General features: G+C 45.3%; 1 protein-coding gene across 1 annotated transcript; it reads right to left on the bottom strand.

The window, feature by feature from the left end:
* Positions 1-314: 314 nt before the first annotated feature.
* On the bottom strand, positions 315-22,069 carry Bnip3l (BCL2/adenovirus E1B 19kDa interacting protein 3-like). Its single transcript, XM_005373726.2, has 6 exons — positions 21,877-22,069; positions 14,769-14,952; positions 10,086-10,158; positions 4,763-4,863; positions 4,504-4,653; positions 315-2,988 (listed from the first exon to the last, which is right to left on the bottom strand). The coding sequence occupies exons 1-6, from the start codon at positions 21,974-21,976 to the stop codon at positions 2,940-2,942; spliced, it is 657 nt and encodes a 218-aa protein (XP_005373783.1). The 5' UTR covers positions 21,977-22,069; the 3' UTR covers positions 315-2,939.
* Between the last annotated feature and the right edge of the window lie 3,863 nt (positions 22,070-25,932).

The raw sequence follows: 25,932 nt of genomic DNA, 5'->3' as shown, positions 1-25,932 counted from the left end.
GCCGCGTCCACTCCCTCCTGGGCACACTCTTCACTCCTCCCGCACTTGCTAAACATCTGCACGCCTCTCTTTCTCCGTCCTCTCCTTGGTGGGTGGCGCCTTGTCACCACCTGGCTACAGGTGCTCGGCACCTTGTACACAGCTGAGCTGGCGCTCAGCAGAGACACACTGCATGGAAGCGGGCGCCTGATCCAGGTACCTCAGTTCCGATTCTGGGCCTCGCACTAGGGAAGGTTTCCATATGTAACAGGGAAAGCCTGCCCCCTCCTAAACTCCCTGGCAACACAGGGGACAGAAAAATGATACACTGTACAGAAAGTTTTGTGAGAGCTTTAATGGCACAAAATGTTTATAGCTACAAGGTATACATGTATTGTAAACTGTATATAATGATACAAAATGCTAACTAAATAGATGAAGAATGCATAATCACTTTGGCTCAGTTAATTCCAATAATTTCAACAACTGGTTCAGTTAGGAATTCACCTCACAGGCTGAGTTGTCAATCTTCCTTTTTATAGCAAATGTTTGTACTCAGTCAGGGTGACACGTTGCTGTTGTCACCCGGCAAGGCAGGGCACTTTCGCTGTTGGTTGTACATATGAACATCTTAAGCCAGTTCTCATCAGACGTAAGAAAAAAGCCTGTCTTTTCTTCCCCAAATTGTAAACAGGTGTAAAGCTCTTTAAACATTAATCTTAGAATTTCAGCTGTTGTTAATGGCCTTTCCAATCAATCTGTCTCATTCAACAAAAATCTGGGGAGAGAATAAACATCTGGCCCATATGTTAGGCCTATCAATAAATACTGCATGAGCTCCCCTTACAGAAGTTCTAATGTGATGATATATTCATTTTCAGTTAACATTCTGTAATTTTACAGAAACTTTAAGAAATAGGGCAAAAGTCAATTTGTTTTCAATGTTGGAAAAAAAAATCATAAACATACCCGAAGTTCAATGGCACTACGGATAAAATTGCTACTGAATTTAGAAAGAGTACAATGTACTGCCCATAAAAAGATGCTCTTACTTATAGTGTAATTTTTACTCTTCTCTCCCAGAATACCAATTGTAATACAAATTGTACATTACAACATTTTAGCACAGCTATTTGGGTCTCTTGGCTTTACCAGCCTTCCCAATTTTATCCAGACTTTTCGAAAGACAGTGGGTTTCCTTTTTTCCAAAGAAATTCCAATGTGAACACTTGAAATAAACAGAAGGCAAATCAAGTGTTACCAGGTTTAAGAGTAAGACAGAAACAAGGTACAGTATCTAAAATTATTTAGACCTCAAATTCTACAAAGAAAAATAAAATCATTCACAAAACTGTTTTGGATGTATCATCACTCTTAAAGACAGCCAGCTACGTTCTTGAAGAAAGATAGAAAGTAACGTTTTTCTTTAATCTGTGTTATTTTCCACTGTACCACGGCAGTTTTACAAACCTTGACGTGAGAGAGAAGAGTTAGCTTCTGCAAACTGGCAAACCTGGTTGTTACAATAGTGTTTTATTCAAGTTAACCTGATGCACTTTATAGATTGCTAGCTTTAAGATTAACAATGCTTCTCTAAATAGTCAATAGCAAGGCCTATATCATAAACAGTAATTATTTATATATAAAACATATAGTAGTATCTTTCGGAGTCATGCTGGACGTTCTGGAATCCAACAAAACCTACGCAAAATAATCCGTAATCTTGATGCTTTCTAACAATTTGGTCCTAAAGCTTCACATTTTAGAAACAAATGAAAAAGTATGTCACTGAAGGAATCTGCTGAGTGTTCAGGAACGTCAGGAGTGGGACGTCATTGAAAGACAGCTACATGAGAACCCTGGGGCCTGCGGCCTCACAGGGCCACCGCGGGAAGACGGCACAGCGAGCCCTGGGAGCAGGGCCATGCGAACGCAAGCGGCACCTGTCCAGAGCTCTGCTCCCACCACCCTTGGGTGTTTTTCAAAGTTGCACAAGTGCTTGGAATAACTCTGAAGTGATTTTCTTCAGAGTTTAAAGGCTTCAGAGTATAATTGAAGCTTCCTAAAACAAGAAGCCTGGATTAACACCATAAATTGGACTCATCCCAAAATCTCTTCTTATAGGAATAAAAGAAATTAAAAAATAATTGAAGAGTCATGAAAAATTCACATGCAGCTAACATATGGAAATACCAAACACACACAAAAATCTGAAAAGCAGTTTCATATATGTCTAGGCCTGAGACGTTCCTTATCAGAAATAAAGATTCTACACCATAGAAAAGACAGCATTACAACATACTAGTATTAAAATCTGCTGATGTAGTTTAGTTCTTATTCTATCTCCTACCTACCATTTATACAGCCTGCCTCCTACGAATTAAAAGGCGCTATTAGGAGGCTTGGAAAAAAAGTGGCTCCAAAGCTGGTTGAAAATAACTTTTTATTGCCCAGGATATTTTCTCTTGTCTTTTGTGTTTTTTGTTTTTTTCTTTTTAATAACTATAAATTCAAGCTCAGACAAGCTTGTCTTTGTGCTGGAAAACAAAGCTTATGCTAACCTGATCTTGTTTTGAGAGAGAGACGGTAGCTTCACTGCCAGAGTAAAATTTCTGCCATGGATGACACAGCTCTAATTCTCTCGGTGCTAACAGGAGATGACAGCGCTGCTGACAAAATTATACTCTGCTGGTGGCGGTTGAGGAAAAGAAGCCCTTGCAAATTTCTAAACAACGGTAAACTGTTAGGAAATTCTAAAGTGTCTTACAGGCCAAAAAGGGAATAAGGTTAGTAAAATGCCTCATCAGAGTTTGAATAAAATACTGATTGGAGAGTTACTGGGATTGGTTGTGTAAAAACAGGGTGGTAGGTTGGGTCATGCTTACGATGGTCTCAAGTTCAGATAAACTACAACAATACACCACTTCACAGGCCAGCGTGTCTCCAGCAGCGTCCCTTCCTCAGTAGGTGCTGGCGGAAGGTGTGCTCAGCCGTTTTCCAATGTAGATGCTGAAAGGAAGCAGAGCGCATCACAGTCCTCAGTGAGAAGGCCCCAGGAAAGGCCCTAGAGAGGTACGCACGCTCCCGAGGCCCTGAAATGACCGCCGCTTCACTGGGTGCGGATGGTGCTGGGAACCAAACCCGGCTTCTCTCTCTCTCTCTCACACAGGCAAAAAGTGCTCTGCCGCCCCCCTGGCCACATCCCTAGCTGCCCCTCCCACTGCCCGCCACACTGGCTTCATCTGACTCTGTTCGCCCTGGACAGTGCTGGGCAGTGATGAGAGGAAAACCAGGGCAGAGAACAGTCTCCTCGCACAGCAGAAGCGCCCCTCCTGATCTGGTGTGGCTTCTCCACATCAAACAAGCACTTGACCCCTTCCGTAACACAGCGAAGGGAAGCTGGGGGCGGTCAGGAACTAGCTCCATCCCCGCTGCAATGAAGCAACCAACTTTTTAAACTCACTTTCCACGCATCCACAGCAAGTTACACTTAAGGCAAAAACAAGGAGAAGCAGAACAAAAACTAACGTAAAGATTCATGAAAGCAAGAGCTACGGCAAGGTACCAAACTCAACGTACTGAGCAGCCAGGAGCGATGAAGCTCCCACCCTCCCTCCAGCCTCCAGCCTCCAGCCTCGCCCGCCTGCTGTGTGCGGCCCACAGAAGCGGATCCCGGCGGGAGGCAGAGGGGCTGCAAACTGCGCCGTGGGAGCAGGCCGACCCTCTGCTCAGAGGGAGGCGAGGGCCGAGCCCTCTCCTGGGTGCCGCACACAGGATGGCCAGGCGCTCCCCGACGAGTGCGACACAAACATCTGAGGAAAATGAACAGCTGCTCTTCGTTCAGAAGTGCAGTCCCTCAGTAATTCAAATCATGAAAAGAGCAACACATTTAAGAGGAGCCTGAAAAAATCAATATATTAGAGGTAAATATGAGGCTGACTTTACAGTAAAAACCTGTGAAAGAAAAAAATTGTTTCACATTCTCAAAATCACATGCTGAAGATTAATTTTTCGAACTTATTTAAGATTTGCTATTTTATACAACAAAATTCAAAAAAGAAAAATAAATCATTGAAGAGCCCACTTAAAAATCATCACCAGGAGGTTACTGTGAATATCTTAGTCTCAAAAGAAGAAAAAACCCTGCTATCATTAAAACTAGCTGGGCGTGGTGGTGCGTGTTTGTAATCACGGCACTCTGGGAGGCTGAGGCAGGATCGAGGTCGCGCCCAGCCTGGCCAACTTCACAAATTAGCAAGACCTTGTCTCAAAATATAAAAAGGTTTACAAACGGGCTGGACACGTGGCTCAGAGCGAAAGCCCTGAGTACTGAAAAAATAATCATTAGGCCTGCTAATTCACAGACCCGCTGTGTACCAATTTAATTTGTCTTAAGTTCACCTTATCGATGCACAACATTAAAAAAAGCAGTGCACAATACTTCCACATGTATTTCTCACACCTGAAGATAAACTATGAGAACGAAGTGCCTGGAAAACACCGCAGCGGCTGAACAGCACTTACCCCAGCCCCAGAGCCAGAACGTGGGAAAGGAAGAGAGACGGGATGAACACCTTCAGAAACTCCGCCGAGAAAATGCCCCCTTTCTTCATGGCTCCGCTCTTCCTCATGCTCAGAGACACGGAGCGCTTCGGGTGTCTGAAGTGGAACTCCCTGAGCGAGAGAGGACAGAGACACACTGGCTGGGGACCCGGGGGATCTCCGGGCCCTGGGCACCAGGCTCCAGAGGTCAGCAGGCCCCGGATGCACAGGAAGCACTTACTTGGGTGGCACGTTTTCAGGTCTGCTGGACCAGTCTGAGACCCAGTCTGCACTTTTCTTCGAAGCCTCTTCCTTCTCTCCTTCTACAGCTTCTTCTTCTGACTATAAAGAGGAATTCAAACTTAAGGAGGGGGGAACCAATTGCTTCTATTACACAGACAGCGAGAAAAACCCCTAAGCTTGTACACCAGTAATTTCTATGTAAGAAACGGGCCATCTGTTGAAAAAGGCTGACAAAACGATCTATCAGTATTGAGTACTGTATCTTGAAAAGAACTCAAGTAAGCTGGGCTGCTGTTACACCTGACCACAGACTATGCACTGAACAGGCCACCTTGGGGCTGGAACGGCAAGGAACGGACGCCGCAGTGACTCTGAACCCAAGTCACGCTTCTGTGGAGGTCCACCCTCTTGGTCTCCTTATTTTTGTACACATTTTAATGTTTTATAACTAAGAGAAAAAAAGGAAACGTATCAAAAAGGAATACATAGCAAAAATAAATTGGTGAAAAATAAAAGTAAGCGGGAGATGTGATAAGGAAGTAACAGTATTACTGAGCGCTCAGAGACAAGCATTAACGCTGACACCGCGCCAACCCCGTGAAAACTGGAGCGGAAACCCCACTGTACAGTGAGGAAACTGACATGAGACCTACAGCTCCATAACTGGTAAGCAGCAAGGCCAATATCCAAATCCAGACCAAGAGCCTCTAACGCCCCCACTGAAGCACTGGGTTCTACCCTCTGCAAAGAAATGTTTTAGGTGAGTCATTATCTAAACACTTCCCAAGGTTTTAAAACTATGTCAGGCACAAGCTTTTTGGAATAACTTACTATAAAGAATTTAACATTTTTTTACTAAGGAAAATCTAAATTTTTAGGCCAAAATTTAGGCCAAGAATAATTAAAATTTCTGAAAGTTCCTTTTTACTAGAACCCAGAGGAATGAGAAATTCCTAAAACTAATGGTTTTCTTATTTCACACCACCCCTGAATACGAGCCCTGAAGAATGTGACTTTGACCCCACACCCGAGGCGTCAAGCTGAGAGGTGTCCGATTTGATTCCGAGCAGGACCGGCCCTCTGGTCTGAGCTCCTGTCCTCCCGGGCAGGTGGTGGGTGCCACAGAGCCTCACACCCTCCCATGATTCAGCGACACGGCTGTACCCGGAGGGTGCTAGTGACTGGCTCTACACACGCAGCGCCTCCCACCAAAGGCAGCACAAACCCTGGGATGTTTGTGCTCTGGTCAGCATCGCGCTCGTCTCGTGCTGAGCCCGGCAAACCCCACTGCGCGGCACAATGCAGCACTCAGGACCCGGGTTTTTCCACCGGGCGTGGCGATTACTCAGCATCATGAGTCTGCCCTTTCGCAGCCCTGGTGAATCCCCCTAGATCGACAGAAACGAGTCTCACTTCTCACACTGCACTCGGGGCCTGCCTCCCGACCCGCGGTCACGCACTTCCGGCGCCCTCGTCGCCTCCACCTCTCCCCCAGCAGCTCAGACGCAGGCCTCCACTTCTGGACAGGTTAGCACATGCAGTAAGATCTTATGCTCTCAATTTTTTACTTATTTATTTATTTTTCCACTACCACGCATCAAACTCATGACCTTGGCCTTGCCAGGCAGGCGCTGTGCCGCTGAGCTAAATCCCCAGCACTCTCAATTTTTTAAAAGGTGGTAGGATTTTTTCTCAACTGAGTGAAGTTACTTTTAATTAGTACTTAAAAAAACAAAATGTAACTCCAGCTAAGTCTCTAAACCTATTCTAATGTTCAGATAAGCGTGGTGAGCTCCCTTCCTTTACCACCGTCATTTCCTTTTATCTTAAAATTTAATCTTCCTTTAATTAAAATTCCTTTAATCTTAAATTTGCTACTTTCAGCTTCTGAATCACCTTCCAATTCCTAATCTGATTACGCGTGGTTCCTGCTCTGACCTGAGCAGTCAGCAGCCCTCTCCCCACACCTCTGCAGAGGAGCCCTGCGCCTCCTCACCTGCAGCTCCGCCCCCTGCGGCCACAGCCGGTCCTCAGGCCTCCGCACAGACATTAAATGGCGCACAGGGACCCGCGCACGGGGAAGCCAGTTTTCCAAGGCAGAAAAGGGAGGCTATGTCCAGTCTGGATCACCTTGCAGCGACACCCAACACCGCTGGCCTCTCCGGTGCCGAATCACCAGCAGCCATGTCTCTAGGACGGCCCAGTCTGTCTCCTGCTGCAGATGGAGACTTCCGCTCCCACCGCACTCCTGTAGCTGCGTGACGCCCACAAGCGTTACCAGGACCCCCACACCACGGCTGTGTGGCTCTCGCTTATTCGCGGGCCCGGCTTCTGTACCCAATTCTAGCTGGCAGCTTAATTCAGGAGAAGGGTCGGGGCCACAGGTCTTCAATCCTGGCTCTGGCATTTGCCTGCTTTGTCACCCAGATAACTAAGTGAGACCAAAAAAGCCCTATTTTCCCCATTTGCCCACGAGGATAATATCACCTCTTTCATTGGACCGAGAATACACAAGTGAGAAGCGGTTTTAAAACTACATTTAACACTCAGCACCTATCTGGCTAAGTGCTAGTGCCTGTCCTCGCGCTCCCGCTAGAAAATCTCAAAATCGTCCTATGTTCTTCAGAGACGCATATGAAAACGTCTCAGAAGATAAATTACAGTGACAGACTTCTGTTAACTGTTTCTATTTCTCAACCCTAAAGGTTTCTCTCATTTTCATGAAAAAAATTCATTTTCTCAAATCCTAAACGTTTAAAATTATTTCTTCAGTTAAAAAAAGTGCAAAAGGCTTTTGAAAGTTTAGGTAAGTAGGGCCGGGGACACAGCTCAGCGGCACAAGCACATGTCTGGCAAGCGCAAGGTCCTGAGTTCAATTCCTGGTACCAAAACAATAAAAAATAAAAAAAAAATAAAGTTTAGATAAGTACTATTATTGCTATCTCCCTTCCTGTAAGTCTTACTCTGCAGCTGTGTCTTAAAGGAGCCACACTGCTTCCGCCGACACCTCCTGGTCCGCCCTGACTGTCCGGGGGGCTCCGCGGCTTCTCCCCCGCTTGGCGGTAGCCAGTGTTCTTTCGCCTTGTGTCTGCACAGGGAACACGCTGGCAATCCTACCACGGTCTGACAAAAATGCTAAACACTTTGTATTTTTCTCTGCAATTTCACAAATTCTGGGAATCTGGAATTCTACAGTGGAGCCCTCGGCTCTAGAACCTAGAATGTGAACTGCTCTGACTGGTGAAGCCTGTTCATACACCGCCATTCTTTCAGGACAGTGCTTAGGGCAGTGTCCGGACACGCTGCGTCTTGTGGAGGGGAGGAAGGAGTAAGATCCAAAAAGCCTGGGAGACATTTGGGTCAAGAAACTGGATTACTGCAGGGATTCTCAGAGCCATTACTCAGCGTGACCTATGGGAACCAGGACTACAGTACTTTCCACATATTTGACTTTAAAACTTTCTCATGGAGCTTTTTCTCACTGAGTGAGCATTTCTCAGACACACTCTGGAAAATGTTAATCTAGATTTTCAACCTACCTGTACACAACCTAATACTGACTGAAGACATCTTTCAAGGAAAAACTACAGCGAAGACTTCCTCTCTTGGATGCTTGGTATGCATTTTGTCACAAGGACGCTACATACTTCTATGCAGTTATAGCTTGCTGCCTGCAACCAAACTGGCAAACATCAGCCACTGATTCGACGATTCCAGTCGGACAGTCTTCCCCCACGGCAGCCCTGCCTAGAGGGTAAAGCAAGCTGGCGCTCAGTGCACCGATGTTCTGGGCTTCAGACAGGAGTTAAAACAGAGCCAGAGTCCACAGTATGGAGAAACTGGGCAGCCTTCGAATGCACAGTCCGGACAGCTGTTTCTAGGGAAAAATATTTCTAGTGCAAAGAGACCCAGGACTGGACTGGGAGAACACCTTACGTTTTTTTTTTTTCTTTCTATACATACAGAGTCTGCAAAAAAAATGTGTACACACAGCAGTTCACCTTACTAATGTCTGGAAGCTAAGAGCCACCACTCTGAGCACCTCTTGTTACTGTGGAGGCCAAAGGTACTCGTATTAATCTCATGACGTCTCAATAAATTTAGGATTAAAATGTTTATACTAGTATTTCTTTTCCTGATATACACTTTTTTGGGGCAGACTCTGTGTGTGTGTGTGTGTGTGTGTATGTATTTTTTTTTTGAGACAAGGTCTTGTTAGTAATGACTGGCCTTGAACTTGTGATCTTCTTGCCTCAGTCTCCCAAGTACTAGAATTACAGTTGTGCATCATCACCACGCGCTGCTCAACAAGGTTTCTGTCAACTTATGTAAACATTCACTCCATATGTTAAGCACCTCGGCACAGGAGAGAAAGACAATGGTTCCCGCCCTAAAGAACTCACATTGCAGTGACACTTTCCTGTAAGGTGACACGTCAGTAGCTAAGGGCTAGCCACGTGTACCCTAAATCATTATCAACAATTATATGAGTCATCTGTTTTTGAAGTTTTGTAATGCAAACCTTTCTAAGATTTCTTTTTTTTTTTTGGTTTTTTTCTCCGGTACCGGGAACCGAACTCACAACCTTGCGCTTGCCAGGCAGGTGCTTTTGCCGCTGAGCTAAATCCCCAGCCCCCCAGCCGCCCTTTCTAAGATTTCAAAACTGTACCCATCTATATTCCCAACCATGTCAACTCCTGGCGACCTCTATTTATCTTCTTTAGCCAATTCTAGGGTAGTCAGATAATTTAGATGAATTTTTTATCTCTAGCTTTTTAAGTCACTGCTTTGATTTCAGACAGGGCTAAACTTTTCATACCTAGTTCCAATCTGACCTGCATTTCCATTTACTTTGTCGTCTTTTTTTATTTTTTTTCCAGTACCAGGAATCGAACTCACGACCTTGCACTTTACTTTGTCGTTTTAAATGAGACATCCATCTCAGATTTTCTACCACTAAACTCAAGAAACTAGTCTGAAATACTGGTATGATACATTATCAACAAAACTTTCCAACTCTTTGACAGTAAAATGGCCCAAAATCCATAGTTGTAAAGAAGTGCAACAGGAACTACACCACCCTAAATAAATCCAACAGTCAGAAATTAACTAACTTCAAACCATTTCAAATCACACGGCTTTAGTTATAGCTCACTGCACACGGCCAAATGACAGACATCAGCCAGTGACTGAGCAAGTGCAGGCAGACTTCCCACAGGAGCCTTGCCTGGGAGCAGACGAGGTCTTCTCCAGTGGACTCCTGCCAGTACACTGAGACGACCTGCGTGGTCCCTGCCGTTTCCCGGGATTCACGTCCTCACCTGAGAGCTATGGTCCCTGCTGGTATGCATCTCCACGTCAAACATGATCTGCCCGTCTTCTTGTGGCGAGGGGCTAGGCAAGAAAGAGCACATCCGTTAGTTTTAATTTTCTTTTTCTGTCAAATGAATGAGCCTCTACTGGAAATGAGAAAATTAAGCTATAGAATGATGGCTTTGAAAAAGCAGCAAATTCAAGAAGTAGATCACGTAAGCAAACTGTATGTCACAGTTAAGCAGCCAAGTGAAACGGAGCACTCTTACAAAATGCTCGACTTTGTCAGTGCGGAGTTCCTTCACGACAGTGAAACGGCAAAGAAAAAATCTTGTACAGACACAAGGCTCACATTCTCTCGTTTTACTCTTTTCCAACAGAGCTAACAAAACCTTGCGGATGTTTCTCTCCACATTCTTTCATCATTAAATCACCTCCAGCAATTCCCTAAGTGTGCAGAATATTTCTCAAACTCCATCAGCACCTACAAGGTTGAAACTGCTTTCATAATATTAACAGGATTTATTTCCCTTCTCACTGTCCTCCCATGACAGTGCAGTGGGATATCCCAAAGGCTAGATGATGTGTGGTATTACAACAAAATGAACATAAAAGCAGACGAGAACCCAGCTATTTTCCATTAAGCTATTTGCTCTCTACTAAAGAGAGCTGCAGAAATGAAAACCACTGGCACTATCTCATGCTGATTTTATTTCTGGTTATAAGAAATAGCTTTCATTAAATGAGTTACTTATGTTATAATGTAATGAGCTTATTATTTTTGAAATACTCTAAATTTCTTTGTGTGTGGTTCTGGAAATGAACCCAGGGGCCTCACATGTGCTAGGCAAGCGCTTCACCACTGAGCTATGTCCAAGCCCGTTTTGAGATAAGGTCTTGCTGAGTGGCTCAGGCTGGCCTCAAACTTTCGATCCTCCTATCTCCGCGTTCTGAGCAGCTAGGATTACGGCCAGCAGTGCCTGATTGAAATTTTGTGTTTGTTTCCTTTGGAGAAGGGCGGGGCCGGGGCTGCTCCAGGCTCTCAGGCTCTCCATGAGCCACAACCCGAGCCGCAATTTAATTTCTAATACAGCACATTCAAATACGCAACCCAGGCATAAAAGCTCTCTGAAGTACCTAACAGTTTTTAGATTGCAAAAGGCAATGGAAACTCAAAACTTAGAGAACTACTGTTTTATTTATCTCATAAATATATGTCCTAAGCTATTTCAGAGTGAGTTATATAAACTTGTATTTGAATATAAAAACTTCTACCATAGTACAAAACATATTCCCAGATCTACAAAAATTCAGATAGGGCTAGGGATCTAGCTCGTGGGGCAGCACTTACTTGCCTGGCAAACCTAAGCCCATGAGTCCAATTACTGGTACCAAAAAAGCAGAGGGGAGAAAGGTCTCCCACACAAAATTTACCCCGACAGAAACACATCATGACAAACTATATTTGATAAAATAGATTAATGTGCTGAGTTCTTTTCTTGCTTTATCAATCATTCCTTGTGTAAACATAGCAAATCACTGGATCTTTCACCATCTCTAAAACAAAGCTGTATCTAAAATAATGCTGAATCCCATCTCCTGGGTTCTATCACAGACCCTTCGGCCTCCTGATACAGACTCACACAGGGTACTGTAGTGGGCTCCAGGCCTTCGACTGGGCCCCGGGACACCAGTGCACTGACAGCCCTTCTGCACCCAACTCTGCAAGCAGCCACTGCAAGCCTACCTTGGCAATTCTTACAAGTTTGTATATCTGGCACTGTATCTGGTTCCCTAGTGAGCACTGACTGACTCATCGACTGTCCTGGACAATTCTCTGGATGGGACAGCAAGGGCCTAGACCCACTCGACACCACAGGACCTGGCAGCAGAATGAGGTCTCTTCACCCTCAGGTTACTGTCTGTGCTCACTCGTACAGGGCTGGCATCAGCTTAGCGGCCTGCCTTACACGGCCGAGCCCGGGTCAAGCCCACAGAGCACGCTCTGCTCCTCCACTCAGACCCCGCTGCGAGAAGCACAGCTCTCACTGGTGCGCTGCCCACACCGCGGGGGGACTTGGACAGCAACGGGGCTTCCACCACGGCCCCTCCTGGGGCCCACCTGGCACTTGGAAATCCTTCCCATGTGTGCTGCACCCTAACAGCTGAATGAGAAGCTCTCAGGACGGTGCGGGCGCTTTTTAAGGTTTCCTTCAGCAGTCCTGGGGGCTGGGGTATAACCCTCACCCCTCCCCATCTTCTGAGAGAGGGCCTCACTAAATCACCCAGGTGGGATGAGAACTTGCAATCCTCCCACTCCGCCTTCCAGAGCACTGGGATTACAAGCAGGCACAACCACACTTTGCTTGTACCTTGGTATTTTTAAAAGCTCCTTGGATCAATATAGTGGGCAGTCACGGTTTGAAACCTTTATAACTGTGTGGAACACAAAGCAAAACATACAAGAGCTATCTTCTAGTTATCTCTGCAGATAAAAATAAATCTATGGAATAATTTTTTTTTTGTCTTTTTGAGACAGGGTCTTGTTATGCAGTTCAGACTGGCCTACAGCTCACTTTGGAGCCCAAGCTGGTCTTGAACTCACAACAACCCTCCTCCTGCTTCAGCCTCCGGAGTGCTGGAGTCACAGGTGTGCACCATCATGCCTGGTTATGGAGTAATTTTTAAGCTGAAAATACCCAACCATCTAAAATTCTTCCACCTCTAAGAAACACTTCTTAACAACTTCAAATGCAGCAGAGCACGTCAATTCAAATGACATGAGTGTTGAGGACATTCCTATACAGTGCGTCAATCAGAATCCCAGGGAGAGCATTACTACTGAGCGGAGTTCAGGCCCCCTTGGAAGTAGGTGAGCTGAGGGACAGAAAGGCATTCGAAAGCGCCTCTTCCCTCGGATGTGGAACCCTGCTGACCCGCCCCTGGGAAGGAGGGTTCGTTCTCCATCATGTGGAGAAGGCTGCTGTAAATGACACAAGAGGACCGCAGGGGAGCAGGTGCCTTCTCCGCACCGTGTGGACAACACGCTCACGGGTGCAGACACGTGAGAGTGCGGCAGAACAGGCCAAAAGAGGCGAGCGCTCGGACAGAACACTGGAGATGGCCTTCCTGGAGTTCCACGACCTAGATCTTCACTCAAGAGACAGACTAATGCTGCCGCGACTGGAAGCAATGGCCAGCTGCTCAGAAGGGCCATCTGCTTGGTTCTGCTTACATCAAGAGCCGCCCCCGGGCTCTGAGAAGCACAGGGCCAGGTCAGAGATGACGTGCAGACAGTGGGGGTGTCGGTGTGTCACCCGGCCCAGTCCCTGGCTGTCTTCCTAACCTCAGTGGATCCCGAGCCACAGGAAGGTCCAGCGCAGTGTGACCTCTTTCCCTTCCCTTCAATGGACTATACCTGCTGTATGCACCATTTTTTACAAACTATACAAATATTAAGAAAATTCTGTCCTCCACACACAGTTACTGTTTATGTTTTTAGGCGTTCCCTTAGTCTTTCTTCCTGTGTGTGTCCATTTTCTGCATGCTCAGTATCAGTTAAGAGAATTAACCTGAAGATCACAAAGTAACAGCATGCTGGTCACTGCATGAAGAATTTTTTCCCCAGTACTTCGGATTGACCTAGGGGTGCTCTACCACTGAGCTACATTCCTAGCTTTTTAAAAAAATTTTCAGACAGTCTTGCCCAGGCTGGCCTCAAATTTTCGATGCTCCCAGTTCAGCCTCCCAAGTACCTGGGATTATAGCTCTGTACTACCACACCCAACTGCACTAAGAATTTTTAAGTGCCACTTAATACCTAGTCACTCTGAAAACAAAAAAAGAAAAGCTTAGACTGAAAAATAATTTAATGACCTGGTTTCATTCTATACATACAACTCTCTGAATTGTTATTCTGTCACATAAGCCAATCTTCATCAGTAGAATTAGTGTCTTTTAGCCAAATACCAAAATAAGATCTCAAACAAAAATTCCCTGAGGAACCAGGCATGGTGGTGGTGCACATCTGTAGATTCAGCACTCTGGGAAGCTGAAGCCAGCCAGAGGATCACAAGTTTGAGCCTAACCTGGGCAACTCAGAAACTTAGAGAGACCCTGTCTCCAAAAAATAAGCCAGGGGTGTAGCTCAGTGCAAAGGCTCTGTATTTAATGCACAGCATTTGGGGAAAAACAAAACTTCCTGAGGGAAGGCAATGGCTTTCAAAATGAATTATCATTAGCCTTGCAAGCACTGCTAGGACACTATCTGAATCGACATGCAGCTCCTAGGAAGGGACTCTGACTGAGTGTGGCTTGCAGCTGAACCTGCTCATGGGTGGGAAGAGGAGGGAACCTGAGCCCTGCCTCCGGAGCCGCACACCCAGAGGGGACACAGATGTCCACAGAGGAACTGTAATTCAGGCACAGTGTGACCCGTGAAACAGGGACTACGACAAGGGAAGATCAGGAAGGATGAATTCTATAAATTAACATTTGTACCACTGACTTTTAAACCAATAAACCACCTAAAATAAGACAAGCAAAATGACTTCATCTGAGGAAAAACAGTGGGTACGTCAGTGCCTGTCAACTAGCTGTGTGACCTGAACACACGCGCTGTATTTTGTTAAGGCAGGTTTTCTCCTGTGGATCAGCCTCGTAACCCACACGAAAGCACGGGGCTCGGTTACCTGTCACAGTGAGAGCTGCCTCTTGAACTGCTCTGTCCTGATTCGTGCTGTGCGTCCAGAAGGATCTTCTCCATGTCCCCGTTGTGGATGGAGGACGAGGAAGGGACGTGCTCCAGACCCCCATTCTTCCCGTTGCCATTATCATTGCCGTTGCTGCTGTTCATGGGTAGCTCCACCCAGGAACCTGTTGGACGGGTCAGATAAATTAACCACGGCAGGACTGAAAATCTGTCGTGTGTGCACAGATGTCAGTATGGAGAACTCAGATAAGCACTCTGACCGGCCTCAAAGCTAAAGCGAGTGTGCTACAGAAAATAAACAAGGGCAGTAAGCGGAACCCGAGCTCATGCTGTTCTTGAAGTTGCTCATGCAGTCAACCAATTTAGAAGAAGCTGGAATCTAAAACCTTTCAGAAAGTGCATCTTGAAGTGAATTTTCTCTGCTTAACGCTTTGTTTATATACAACCACTGGTTTACTAAAAACTGAGGCTGCTTTCAAAAAGTGACCTTTATTACTTTATTACGAGATAGGCTACTTGGCTTTACTATTTAAGTTCACACACGCTTAATATACAGTCCACAATCTACCTCACCTATTTAGCTGTATCTACTCCACAAATTAAATGGACATGACCATGAAGTTCAACTAAGCAGATTCACAACTATATCCCAAAGGATGTCCCGAGGAAACCTAAACTTAATCACTAAATTTTAATGCGGGCACAAACCCAGAGCATAAAATTAATGCAGCTGACTCCTCATAAAGTCAGGTGACAATGTAAAAATTCTGGGGGAAAGGCTGCAGCTCTACTCCACATCTGGTTTTATTCCTTCCCTTCATACCTTACCCTTCCTCCTCCTTCACTCACTGAACATACCTTAGAGACTTGTCACTTCTCCTTCCTGGGCTACGAGGTCCTACTTCCTTGGGTTTGCATCAAGCCCTGCTGGCTTGGAGAGTGAAGCCGCTGTACCTGGGCCACAGGAAGGAGGCAGTTTTTGGGGCACAGTCAAAGGGGGTGGGGCTTCAGGAAAGGGGGCGGAGCCACAGGTAAAGGAGCACAGGTCCTGACAATTTTCACTGGCTTGAAGTGTTTGCTGAAGGATGCTGGTGCTTGAATTTTACTAAGAACTGGTAACAGAGTAGCTATAAACCAACTTCACAACAAAGAGAGAATTATGTATTTTAAAAATTTCCTTGTTTATAACAAATTTGGTTTGAAAAAATGTAACCTGGCAGTTTGGTGGGACCATTCCTCTAAGCTCCCCGTGAAGTGTCTGAGGGCCAGGCAGACTGAGGGGTTCCAACAGTCAGTCAGAAGCACCATGAAAACCAGCTCAACCCTGAACTTGCACCTTCCTGGGGCGAGGGCTGCACCAGACTGACCAAGTAGAAGCTCTAAGGCACAGCCGGATGGGACTCCCACCCCAGGGCCTCCCCTCCACCTGCGAGACCCGTGCCTCAGTTTCCTCGACTGCCTCCAGGGCTGCCAGAGGACCAGCCGGAGCCACGCCAGTGCCCAGGAAGAGGGAGACGCACGCTCACACGCTGGTTAGGAGAGGTTACGCCTGTGAAGGAAGTGATGCAGAGGGCAGCCCCAGGGGCTGTTCCTGTCCCGCCACCAGCAGCTCCTCGGGACTGTGCTGGCGGATGACACAGGTGTGGGGCAGCTGTGCAGCCTCTTTCTCTACCCGCGTGTCAATGGACACAGACGACAGAAACCGCAAGAGTGCTAACGACCAGCAAGGCTAAGCCAGATCCAACACTCAAGGCACTTTAATCAATGCCGTGGAGGGCTCCGGAGTGTGTAATATACTGAAAGCATCCTTAAATTTACAGCTGTGTGAAGTATGAGTGGCGGGGAGAGTATTACATAACAATCTTTCTCTACTTCCACTGCCCCTCAAGGTTTTCAAACTTCTTTTGGAGCCACTTCTTGAAAAGATCCCAGTGAGTAAAATAACTCCCAAAGCTGCTCTGGCAGAGCAGAACTAAGAACCAGGGGTTCCAGATGGGCCGGTAGGAGCCAGCCTTCCTTAAAACACAATGCGCACCTGAAGTATCTAATCAGAGAGAAAAAGGACAGCTATTAATGCCTGCTTTTTCTGGTCTGTGCTTTTCTGAAGGACTTCCAAACCAGTGTGTATAGTAAACTCTATTTTCTGCGCTAAAAATACACAAGCGAAGCTGGGTGTGGCCATGTAGGTCTGTAATCCTACAACTCTGGGAGGCTGAGGCAGGAGGATCCTAAGTTTGAGCCCAGCTTGGACAACTTGGCAACTTACTGAAAGCCAGTCTCAAAATAAAAAACCCTAAGGGCTCAGGATGTAGCTCAGTCTGAAGGCCACGGGTTCGGTCCTAGTACCACAAAACAAAACGAAACACGTAGTTCAGGAATTTAAGAAGACATGCCTAGGAAGGCTGGATAAAAATGATCCTTATCATGCCCTACCACCTTGGAGCCAGTGGGTAGCTTTTGTACCTAAGGCAGATCTTTTCTGTTTTGAGACAAGATCTCGCTCAGCTGCCCTGGCTGACCCTGAACCCTGGACTCTTCCATTTGGCCTCCCCAGCGGCTGGGATTACAAATCTTTGCCACCGTACCTGGGTTGGCAGACCATTTTTATCTGGCAAACGGGGGCACAGGGGTTAAAAGCACAGACTGAAGCGAGACAGCCAACTCTATTACTTACAGGTGGTACATTCTGGACTGGTTAATCTCTCTCTGTTTCCTCATCTCTGAAACAGGGATAACGGCTGTATCTATCCCACAGAGATGTCAGAAGGATTAAGTGAGTGAATACAGAAAAACAAGAACAGTCCCCAGCACATGCTAAGTGCGTGTTCACTACTATCGTAATTACATTTTGTATACTTAAAAAAATCATTTCTGACTGCAAAAATGTGTTCTATGAAAATATAAACATCAATATATAAGGTTAAAAACAGTACCTCACTAACCTCCCATTTCTATTCCCAAGGGAAATAACTGTAAAATGGTTCACATGGAGACTTCTGCAATTTTCTGTTGTTTTTATAAACAAGTGAAAATGTACTGTAGGTGTTTCTGTAAGTAGCGTTTCCACCTAAAACTCAGAGCTGTCTTCCATGTCAATATGTGAGAACATTTATTCTTTTAAACACCTGCACTGTTCTCATTGCTTATAAAGACGCATCACACCTTATCCACTATCCAATGGCAACAGTTAACTGAGGCTTAAAAGAACATTCCGTAGGGTAATTGGGCAACATTTATGAAGAGCCTTAGATTTCCTTTAACTCAGTGATTTTCCTCCAGAAGTATCATGGAGGAAAATGTGTAACACTACAGAGAATGTTACAAACACATTCCTTAAGAGGCTACACGTCAGCCTTGCCCTTTGAGTAACACACAAAAGCAAATCGGGCTTAGCAGATGAGCTCCACGCGTCTTTTCCCCATCACCTAACTCGCTCTGCACTGACAGCCTTGGAATTTCTTTGGTTCTATCTCTACCAATCCTCACGATGTCCTCTTTTCTTCGCCTGGAAAGCAAACAAGGCAAGGTATGAGGAGGTATGAGGACTGCGCTGTCCAAGCAAGACAAGCAGAAAACAAGCTCTGAGCGAATTCTCTAATAAGCAGGCTTTAAAACAAGAGCTGGGAGCTTTCTGTTACTTTACAAGGCGCTTTACAAGCTGGAAGCTGTTCCCTTTCCACTTTGTACACACACACAGGGACACACGCTCTAGTTTGAGTCCTGGAGAACGGCTAAGAGGAACTGTCCGAGTTGGTCCAATAACTGTGTTTATATTCATGCTTGTACCCTGCAGACGCCACAGTTCTATCATCACCAGTTTATCTCCTGGTGTGTGTGGGGGAGAGTATTTCTCCCCATTTCCCCCTAGCTTGGCAAAGCCCTGTGTGAAACTGGTACCCTAACAGAGGAGAACACAGTTCACTGGATTTTCCTTCTTTCCTCAAAGTCTTTTTTGTCTGCTTGTTTTGGGGACCTGATGTTGGGAGTCCAGACCAGACCTACACCAGTCATGGGCAGACTTCTAACAAGATGCTGACTTTTCTGCACCAAGTGGGTGTTTGCACACCGGTGACTTCTTTATTCAAAAAACTATTCAAAGGCAGTGGCATTACCGTGTTATCCTGTAAGAGCCCTCCTGCCACACAGGGGAAGCAAGGCCCCTGTGTTTGAAGATCTTTAAAGAGCAAAGCCTGTACTCCCCACGTCAAACACCCTGATGTTCCTCTACAGCCCACTAAAACCTCAAGACATAAATGTGTTAGGGGCTGGGGGTTTAGCTCAGTGGCACTGCGCCTGCCTGGCAAGCACAAGGTCATGAGTTCAATTCCCGGTACCGGAAAACAAACAAAAAAACCAAGACATAAATGTGTTATTCAAATATTAAGAAACCTGATAGAGTTTTAAGAATAAAAGCGGAAACATCCTTTTAACTTTGGAAACTGGATGTCTGCCCTGCCCGCTAATTTGTAATGAAAGTGAATTTCCCTTAGAGTGGGAAATTTAAAAGAAAAAAAAGACATCAGAGAAAGTCTTCACATTTCAAATATTTCAGTAATTTATTATTAAGACTCTAATGCGGGGTGTGATGCTGCATGCCTGTAATCCCAGCACTTAGGATGCTGAGGCAGGAGGATCACTGTGAGTTTGAGGTCAGCCTGGGCTACGGTAGTAAGTTCAAGGCCAGCTTGAACTACATGGTGAAACCCTGTCTCAAAAAACAAAACAACTAAGACTATGCTTTTACTCCTAAATTAAAGATAAAATCCTACACCAGGTAGTCTATATAAATTTCATCTTCTATTTCCAGTTGTGCAATGTTATCCAACACGGTGCTCGGACTTATCAGCAATTTAGATGGTATTAGATGCCTGAGTAAGTTTTCTGCTCAATGCCTGAAACTCACTTCAAAGAGTCAATACGGCTGTCTTGTTCAGCGCAGTGTTGTATAACGAGCTAAGAAAGCAAACAAAGAGGCAAGATGAGTAATTAAGTATGGCATTATCTAAGAGCTTTTCAGTCATTTAGAAGCTCAGCCTATTCCAAATAAAATACTTTCTATGTAGCAGATTTCCCAAAGCAACACCTGGTATCACATGCACGTTGCATGTTCCACCACTTCTGTAAGAGCCATACGTGGCAGGAAATGATTGGCTGAAGACATGGAACACCTCACAGGTCTGTCAGATACCAAGACAAACAATCACAAGATGGGTGTGGTGGCACATTCCTGTAAGCCCAGGGCTCTGAGAGGCTGAGGCAGGAGAATCCTAAGTTTGAGCCAAACCTGGGCAACTTATTTAGTGAGATCTGTTCTCAGAATATAAAACAAAAAGGGGGTAAGAGTGTAGCTCTGTGCAAAGGCCCTGAGTTCAAACCCCCAGAAAGACTTAAGGAAAAATAAAAGATTACATCCACCTCAATCTTTTGCTGTTGTTGTTAAAGGGTCACTGAAAAATATAAATCCTTCTGCTTTCCGTGCAATCATACACATACTGACTACATACCTGACTCAGAAGAAAACATGAAGCACAACTAAGAAAAAGAATATTAAAGACAGGCTGGCCCCTTCTGTACACCTAAGGACATACTGAAAGAAGAGATACAGGCCCATTAAAAAGGATCCTGAAAAGAACACCAGACCGGCTGAGTGGGAACAGGGCTCTGGATCACAGCCACCTACGGACTTGCCCCAGACCCTTGACTCTAGACCTCCTCTTTTTTAACCAGTAAAAACAAAGTACACCTCGATCTCCGAGGTCTCTTCTCATTGTGAAATCCATGTTTCCAAGAAAAGTACGGATTATTCTGTTTTGATAATACAAGTAACATTTAAAGACACATCCCCTGGCATTTACTGTGGGAAGTAATATAAAAACCCTACACTCTAAAACACAAGACAAATTAAAGGCTTACAAAAAAGGTCAAGGTTTAAGAGAATCAGCCAATCAAAAGATGGAGCAACAGCAACAAACAATGGAAACAGGTAAAAATATCCAAATGCTAACCCCACCCTGCGAAGACAGGAACTTCTCTAAAATGTTTAGGCCATGCTGGAAGCATCTCCCTCTTATGAAATAAACTGCATGATCTTTCGGCATCCGGATCCTTTTTAAACATTTGCATATGGCCATATGGTGACGGCCCCCACTACCTCTTTCATAAGAGATGAACTGAAGAAAGGTTTGGCAACAACCTTTCCAACAAGCTAGGTGCTCACCGCACCGCAACCAGGAACAGTCTTAGGACCAGCTGTGAGAGCACCAGAAGGCTAAATAAAGCAATCGCTGCTGGTCCTCACCTCATAACGCTCATGAACTTTTAAACACCTGGGCGTCTGTGTGTCTAAAATTCTGTTTCTGAAAACTCACTGCCCAGACTCCGTGATGGGTGCAACGTTGGGTGGTGTATAAAAAAACAGACTTACTGGGAATGCAATCCCATCGTCCAAAAAAAAAAAAATTTTCAGCAACTCGGGGAAATCTAAGAAATTTTTTTTTTAAAAAGGCGCAAGGCCTCCTCAGCCCCACACAGTTACCCAATGGATTTTCGTGACCAGCATGTGGCAACAAAGGGACACAACTGGCAGGCTCGGGCTCGATCCTCGGGCCGGACCCCGATCCCCGGGTGGGTCGCGCGGGACCCCGCACCTGCTGGGCCGCACGTCCCGGCCCGCGCCCCGCCCGCCGCGCGTCCATCCCCCGGCATCCCAGCCGCACGTCCCCGGCCCGGCCCACGTCCCCCAGCGGTCCGCTCCGCCCACCTCCACCGCCCCCACGGCCCGCTCCCGAAGCTGAGCTCAAGGGCCAGCGCGGATGACGCGGGATGCCCTCTCCGCCACCCTGACCCGGCCTGGACTAAAGACCCTGGCGCCCGCAGCCCACGACCCCCGGAGGCGGTGCAGATGAGCCGTGAGGAAGACCCGAGCGCCTCTTCTTGACTGGAGGCGGGCGCTGTCAATCACAAGGACATCCTCGCCCCAGACCAATGGGCAGCCTTCTCCTCCCGCCCCCCGCGCGGCGCAGGCGGCGGCCGCCAGAGGAGCTCCTCCTCCCCCATCCCTCTACCGAGCCCGTCGGCCCAGCACTCACTGTTGAGGCCGGCTGGCGGCGGCAAAGGCTGGTCCCCTTCCTCGCAATTGTTGTTGTTGTTGTGCAGGGGAGGCGGCGGCTCGACTAAATGAGACGACATGGTCTGGCGGCTGGAAGAGCTTCGGCCGCAGCAGGACCGTCTCCGGTTCTCGGGCAGCAACACAACAAGCCGAGTCCCCCGCCCCCTTTTCTGCGCTTGCGCAGCCACTCCCCTGTCGTGACGTCAGGGCCCGCCCGGCCACGTGATGACAACACAACCACAGGCGGGGCGGGGCGGGGCGGGGAGGGGCGTTCCCATGCCCACCCCGGATGTGCGGACGCGGGAGTCACGCTGACGCGCGCGCCAGGAATGAATTCTTGCGTGTAATTCGGCCTGACCGGATGCAAAGAGTTATGCGAGAGCTCGGGATAGAGAACTGGAAGAGGTGTGTAATGAGGCAATGCAAAATGCTTAGGGGTAAGCGCCCAAATCTCCTTCCACAGACACTTCAAGGAAGCAACAACAAAAAGATTCTCAGTGTTTGCCCCCCTTATCTTAAAGCTGATGAAACAACAACGCGAGCAGAAAACAATCTAAGGGGGCCCCTTTCTGTTGTTTAGGCATTTAAAAATTTCAGTTGGATATACAACACACGCTATCACCGTAAAAGAAAAAAACAGAAATGAGGAAAACAGAAGAAAATCACCCAAGACCCATCACCTACCTAACCTATTTCTGGGACGTGACCTAGGAAGCCACGTGTCTTGACGTGGGTGACTCTAAAGTACCGTAGCTTCTGTTCCTTAGCACTCCTACATATTGCCGTGTTACTTTGATCTGTGTGTGGTCTGTGCTTCAGCCTATTGTCCTGTGACTTTGTTAAATTCTGTTTTAGTTTAAACTCTTTTTTGTTTTTTTTTTTTCCGGTACCGGGAATCGAAACGCAGGACCTTGCGCTTGCCAGGCAGGCGCTGTGCCGCTGAGCTAAATCCCCAGCCCCCTAGTTTAAACTTTTTATTAACCAAATCTGTCATTCTTACATGGTTTGGGAAGATCCTCCCACCAAAATTTTGAATCTTCTTTTTCTAATTCTCTGACAGGCCTAATTTTACATTTAGACCCCGTTTTTCATATGTTGTAAATTACTTAACTTGAATCCTTCCCACTTTTGAAGCTCCTTGATCCAACAATACTTATTCTTTTTTTTTTTTTTTTTTCCGTCTTTTTTTTTTGAGACAGGGTCTCGCTGTGCAGTTCAGACTCGCCTTGAGCTCACTTTGTAGCCCAGGCTGGCCTGGAACTCACAGCGATCCTCCTGCCTCAGCCTCCCAAGTACTGGGATTACAGGCGTGCACCACCACACCCGGCAATACTTATTGATTCTTAAGGCGTTGTTTTCCAACTGATTAAATGCTCACAGAAATATTGTGTCTACTTCATGCCTAGCTATACAGTGTGATAAAAATGTTTACTTTTTTAAAAAAATTATCACAGTAAAAGACACATTACCATCAATCCCCCTCCGTTAGAACATACCCCATTGTTCTTGCTACTTTTATGAAGAAGTTCTGGAAGTCCCGTTTTGTTTTTTGTGGTACTGGGAATCAAACTCAGGATCTTGCACTTGCCAGGCAGGCACTTGTGCCACTGAGCTAAATCCCTAGCCCCAAGTCCTCCTTTTTGAATGTCCTTTCTATGATAAAAATCCGGTGAGTGCTACTGTTGAGTGGCATCCAACAGAAATTCAGGCTCATAAAAATATTGTGGTGTGTCCTTATCTACTTTTTTCACGGGTTCATGCAGCTTTCAGTTCTTCCCCAAAGGCAAAATGACCATGAAGGATAAACACTGCAGGCAGTTGCAACAGTGCAATTAAAGACACTGATGAGAAAAGGAAATCCAGAACTGATTTAGAAAGTAGCAGAACTGGACTCACCCGGGGGGCTTTTTGAGTGAAGCACGTTTAAAATGAGAGGGGAGCATTTTGAGAGGGATTAATGGCAACTTAAAAAAGATTTAATATTCACTGTATACTTCAATCACACAGCATACAGTACCTTTATTAGATAACCATTACAGAAAGTTTCTCTTGTCTTTTTTAATTTTTTCACTAGCCGTGAAGAATTTAGATAAACTTGAAAAGAGACTTGTCCAAGTCTGTAATCCCAAGGTAGGAAAGGCACAAGTCCAAAGCTAACATGCGCTACATAATGCCTTGTGTCCAAAAACAAAGTTTCTCCCAAAGTGACCGTACATTGGTTATTTTTTTTTTAATTTATTTTTGTGGTGCTGGAGATCAAATTCAGTCCTCTGCTGCTGAGCTTTTCTGTCCCCTGGGTAATTACTGAAGCAGGGTGATATATTAAACGATTCTTCTAATTTTAATACATTTAAAAATTCTATACTATACAGCTTTTTAAAAGGATTGGTTAGTTTATCCCCTGGAATATTCTTAACATTTTTGTCAGAAATACATTCAATTAACATTAATTGGCATAGGTACAAAATTGTCTTCCCATTTTAGATGCTTCTTCTAAAAGGTTTTAAACGTTTAATTTTTTGATTTGATACCATCTTTATGATCATTTTATTAAAAAAAAGTACAGCCTGGTGTGCTGGTGGCTGCTTGCAATTGCAGCACTCTAAGAGGCTGAGGCAGGATGATCTCAAGTTCAAGCCTACCCTGGTCAACTTAGTCAGACACTAAATAAAAATAAGTAAATAAAATAAGTAAATAAATAAGTAAATAAAAAATAAAAAGTAAATAAGTAAAAAATAAAAAATAATAAATAAAAATAAAAAGTCTTGGGGTTCAATACTCAGTACTCCTCTCAAAAAAAGGAAATAGAAAAAAACCTTCCATTTTCTCTGGTCTTAAGTGTAACTGCTCTACTTTGCTCTAATGATACAGCTCCTTTCTGGAAATGGGCACGGTGCTCAACAGCACATTGGCTTTGCTTCTGTAGGGTGTTGCTGTTCGTATTTTGTGGCATCCGTCCTCTTTCTTCTTGATTATATTACTGATTTATTTTTATTTTTTTAATTTTTTTTTATTTTTTGGTTTTTCTCCGGTACCGGGAACCGAACTCACGACCTTGCGCTTGCCAGGCAGGCGCTTTTGCCGCTGAGCTAAATCCCCAGCCCCTTACTGATTTATTTTATTGACTCTTGAATGTAATTCCTATTTTGTGGTTGCATTAACAGCTCTACTGAATGAAAGTAATTTTCATATTATTCAATTGATCCATTTAATTCAAGTTCACAATTCAATACTTTTACTCTATCGATTGTGTAACCATCAACACAATCTAATTTTGGTACCCTTTCACACCTGAAAAAGAAACCTTGTACTCTTTGTCTAATACGTCTAATTAATTCTATTAATTTTCCATTTCATTAAAGTTTCTTTTAATGCCCAGCAAGGAACAATAATGAAATTAGTGTAATTTCTCTTCTATCATTGTTTTAGTTGATCATCTTAATACTTTGTAGTTTTTGAGATAATTCAGATTACTTGATTAACAATATGTTGGATGAGAAGTCAGGTAGCATATTTGCTCTACCTCGTTTGCTTCTCACCACAAATCACTGCTTTTAACTCACATCAATACTAATAGCATCTACGCATCATAGTACCCCATAGCTACTGGTTATCATGCTGAGTAACACACTTCTTCAAACTCACAGCGTTAGAGGACACTTACTCTCTCCTGTTCCTCTGAGGGACTATTATGATACTCAGCATTTGTCTAAGGTGAGACATGGTCCAGCTCTGCTGTCATCTGTCATCCTCTGTGGCACACAGCATGGCCTGAGTGGTCCTCTCATGATGAATAAAATAGAGAAACAAACAGATGCAGCTCTGGAGCATCATTTCCATGCCCAACCCACGGGCCAACTCAGGCCAGCCAGCCAACCACCAACTTACACTCCAAAGCAATGAATCTGGAGTGTGAAGAATTGAGAATAATAATACAATCTGTAACGCTATGCTAGCACATTTCTATTTGTTTTATGCAACGTTAGTTTTAATTTTTGCAGTTGTCTCTCTTCTCTCTTCTCTCTCTCCTGCCTTT

This window comes from Chinchilla lanigera, unplaced genomic scaffold (assembly GCF_000276665.1).
Source record: "Chinchilla lanigera isolate Chin_1 unplaced genomic scaffold, ChiLan1.0 scaffold00002, whole genome shotgun sequence".
In the NCBI taxonomy this organism is placed as follows: Eukaryota; Metazoa; Chordata; class Mammalia; order Rodentia; family Chinchillidae; genus Chinchilla; species Chinchilla lanigera.
This window is presented reverse-complemented; position numbering and strand designations above follow the sequence as displayed.

Excerpts from the sequence above, each read along its gene's own strand:
- Bnip3l (XM_005373726.2), bottom strand. The coding sequence starts at position 21,976 with ATGTCGTCTCATTTAGTCGAGCCGCCGCCTCCCCTGCACAACAACAAC. Across the intron at positions 14,953-21,876 it reads GCCGCCAGCCGGCCTCAACA|GTTCCTGGGTGGAGCTACCC; the intron begins GTGAGTGCTGGG and ends CCCGTCCAACAG. Across the intron at positions 10,159-14,768 it reads GGCAGCTCTCACTGTGACAG|CCCCTCGCCACAAGAAGACG; the intron begins GTAACCGAGCCC and ends TTTCTTGCCTAG.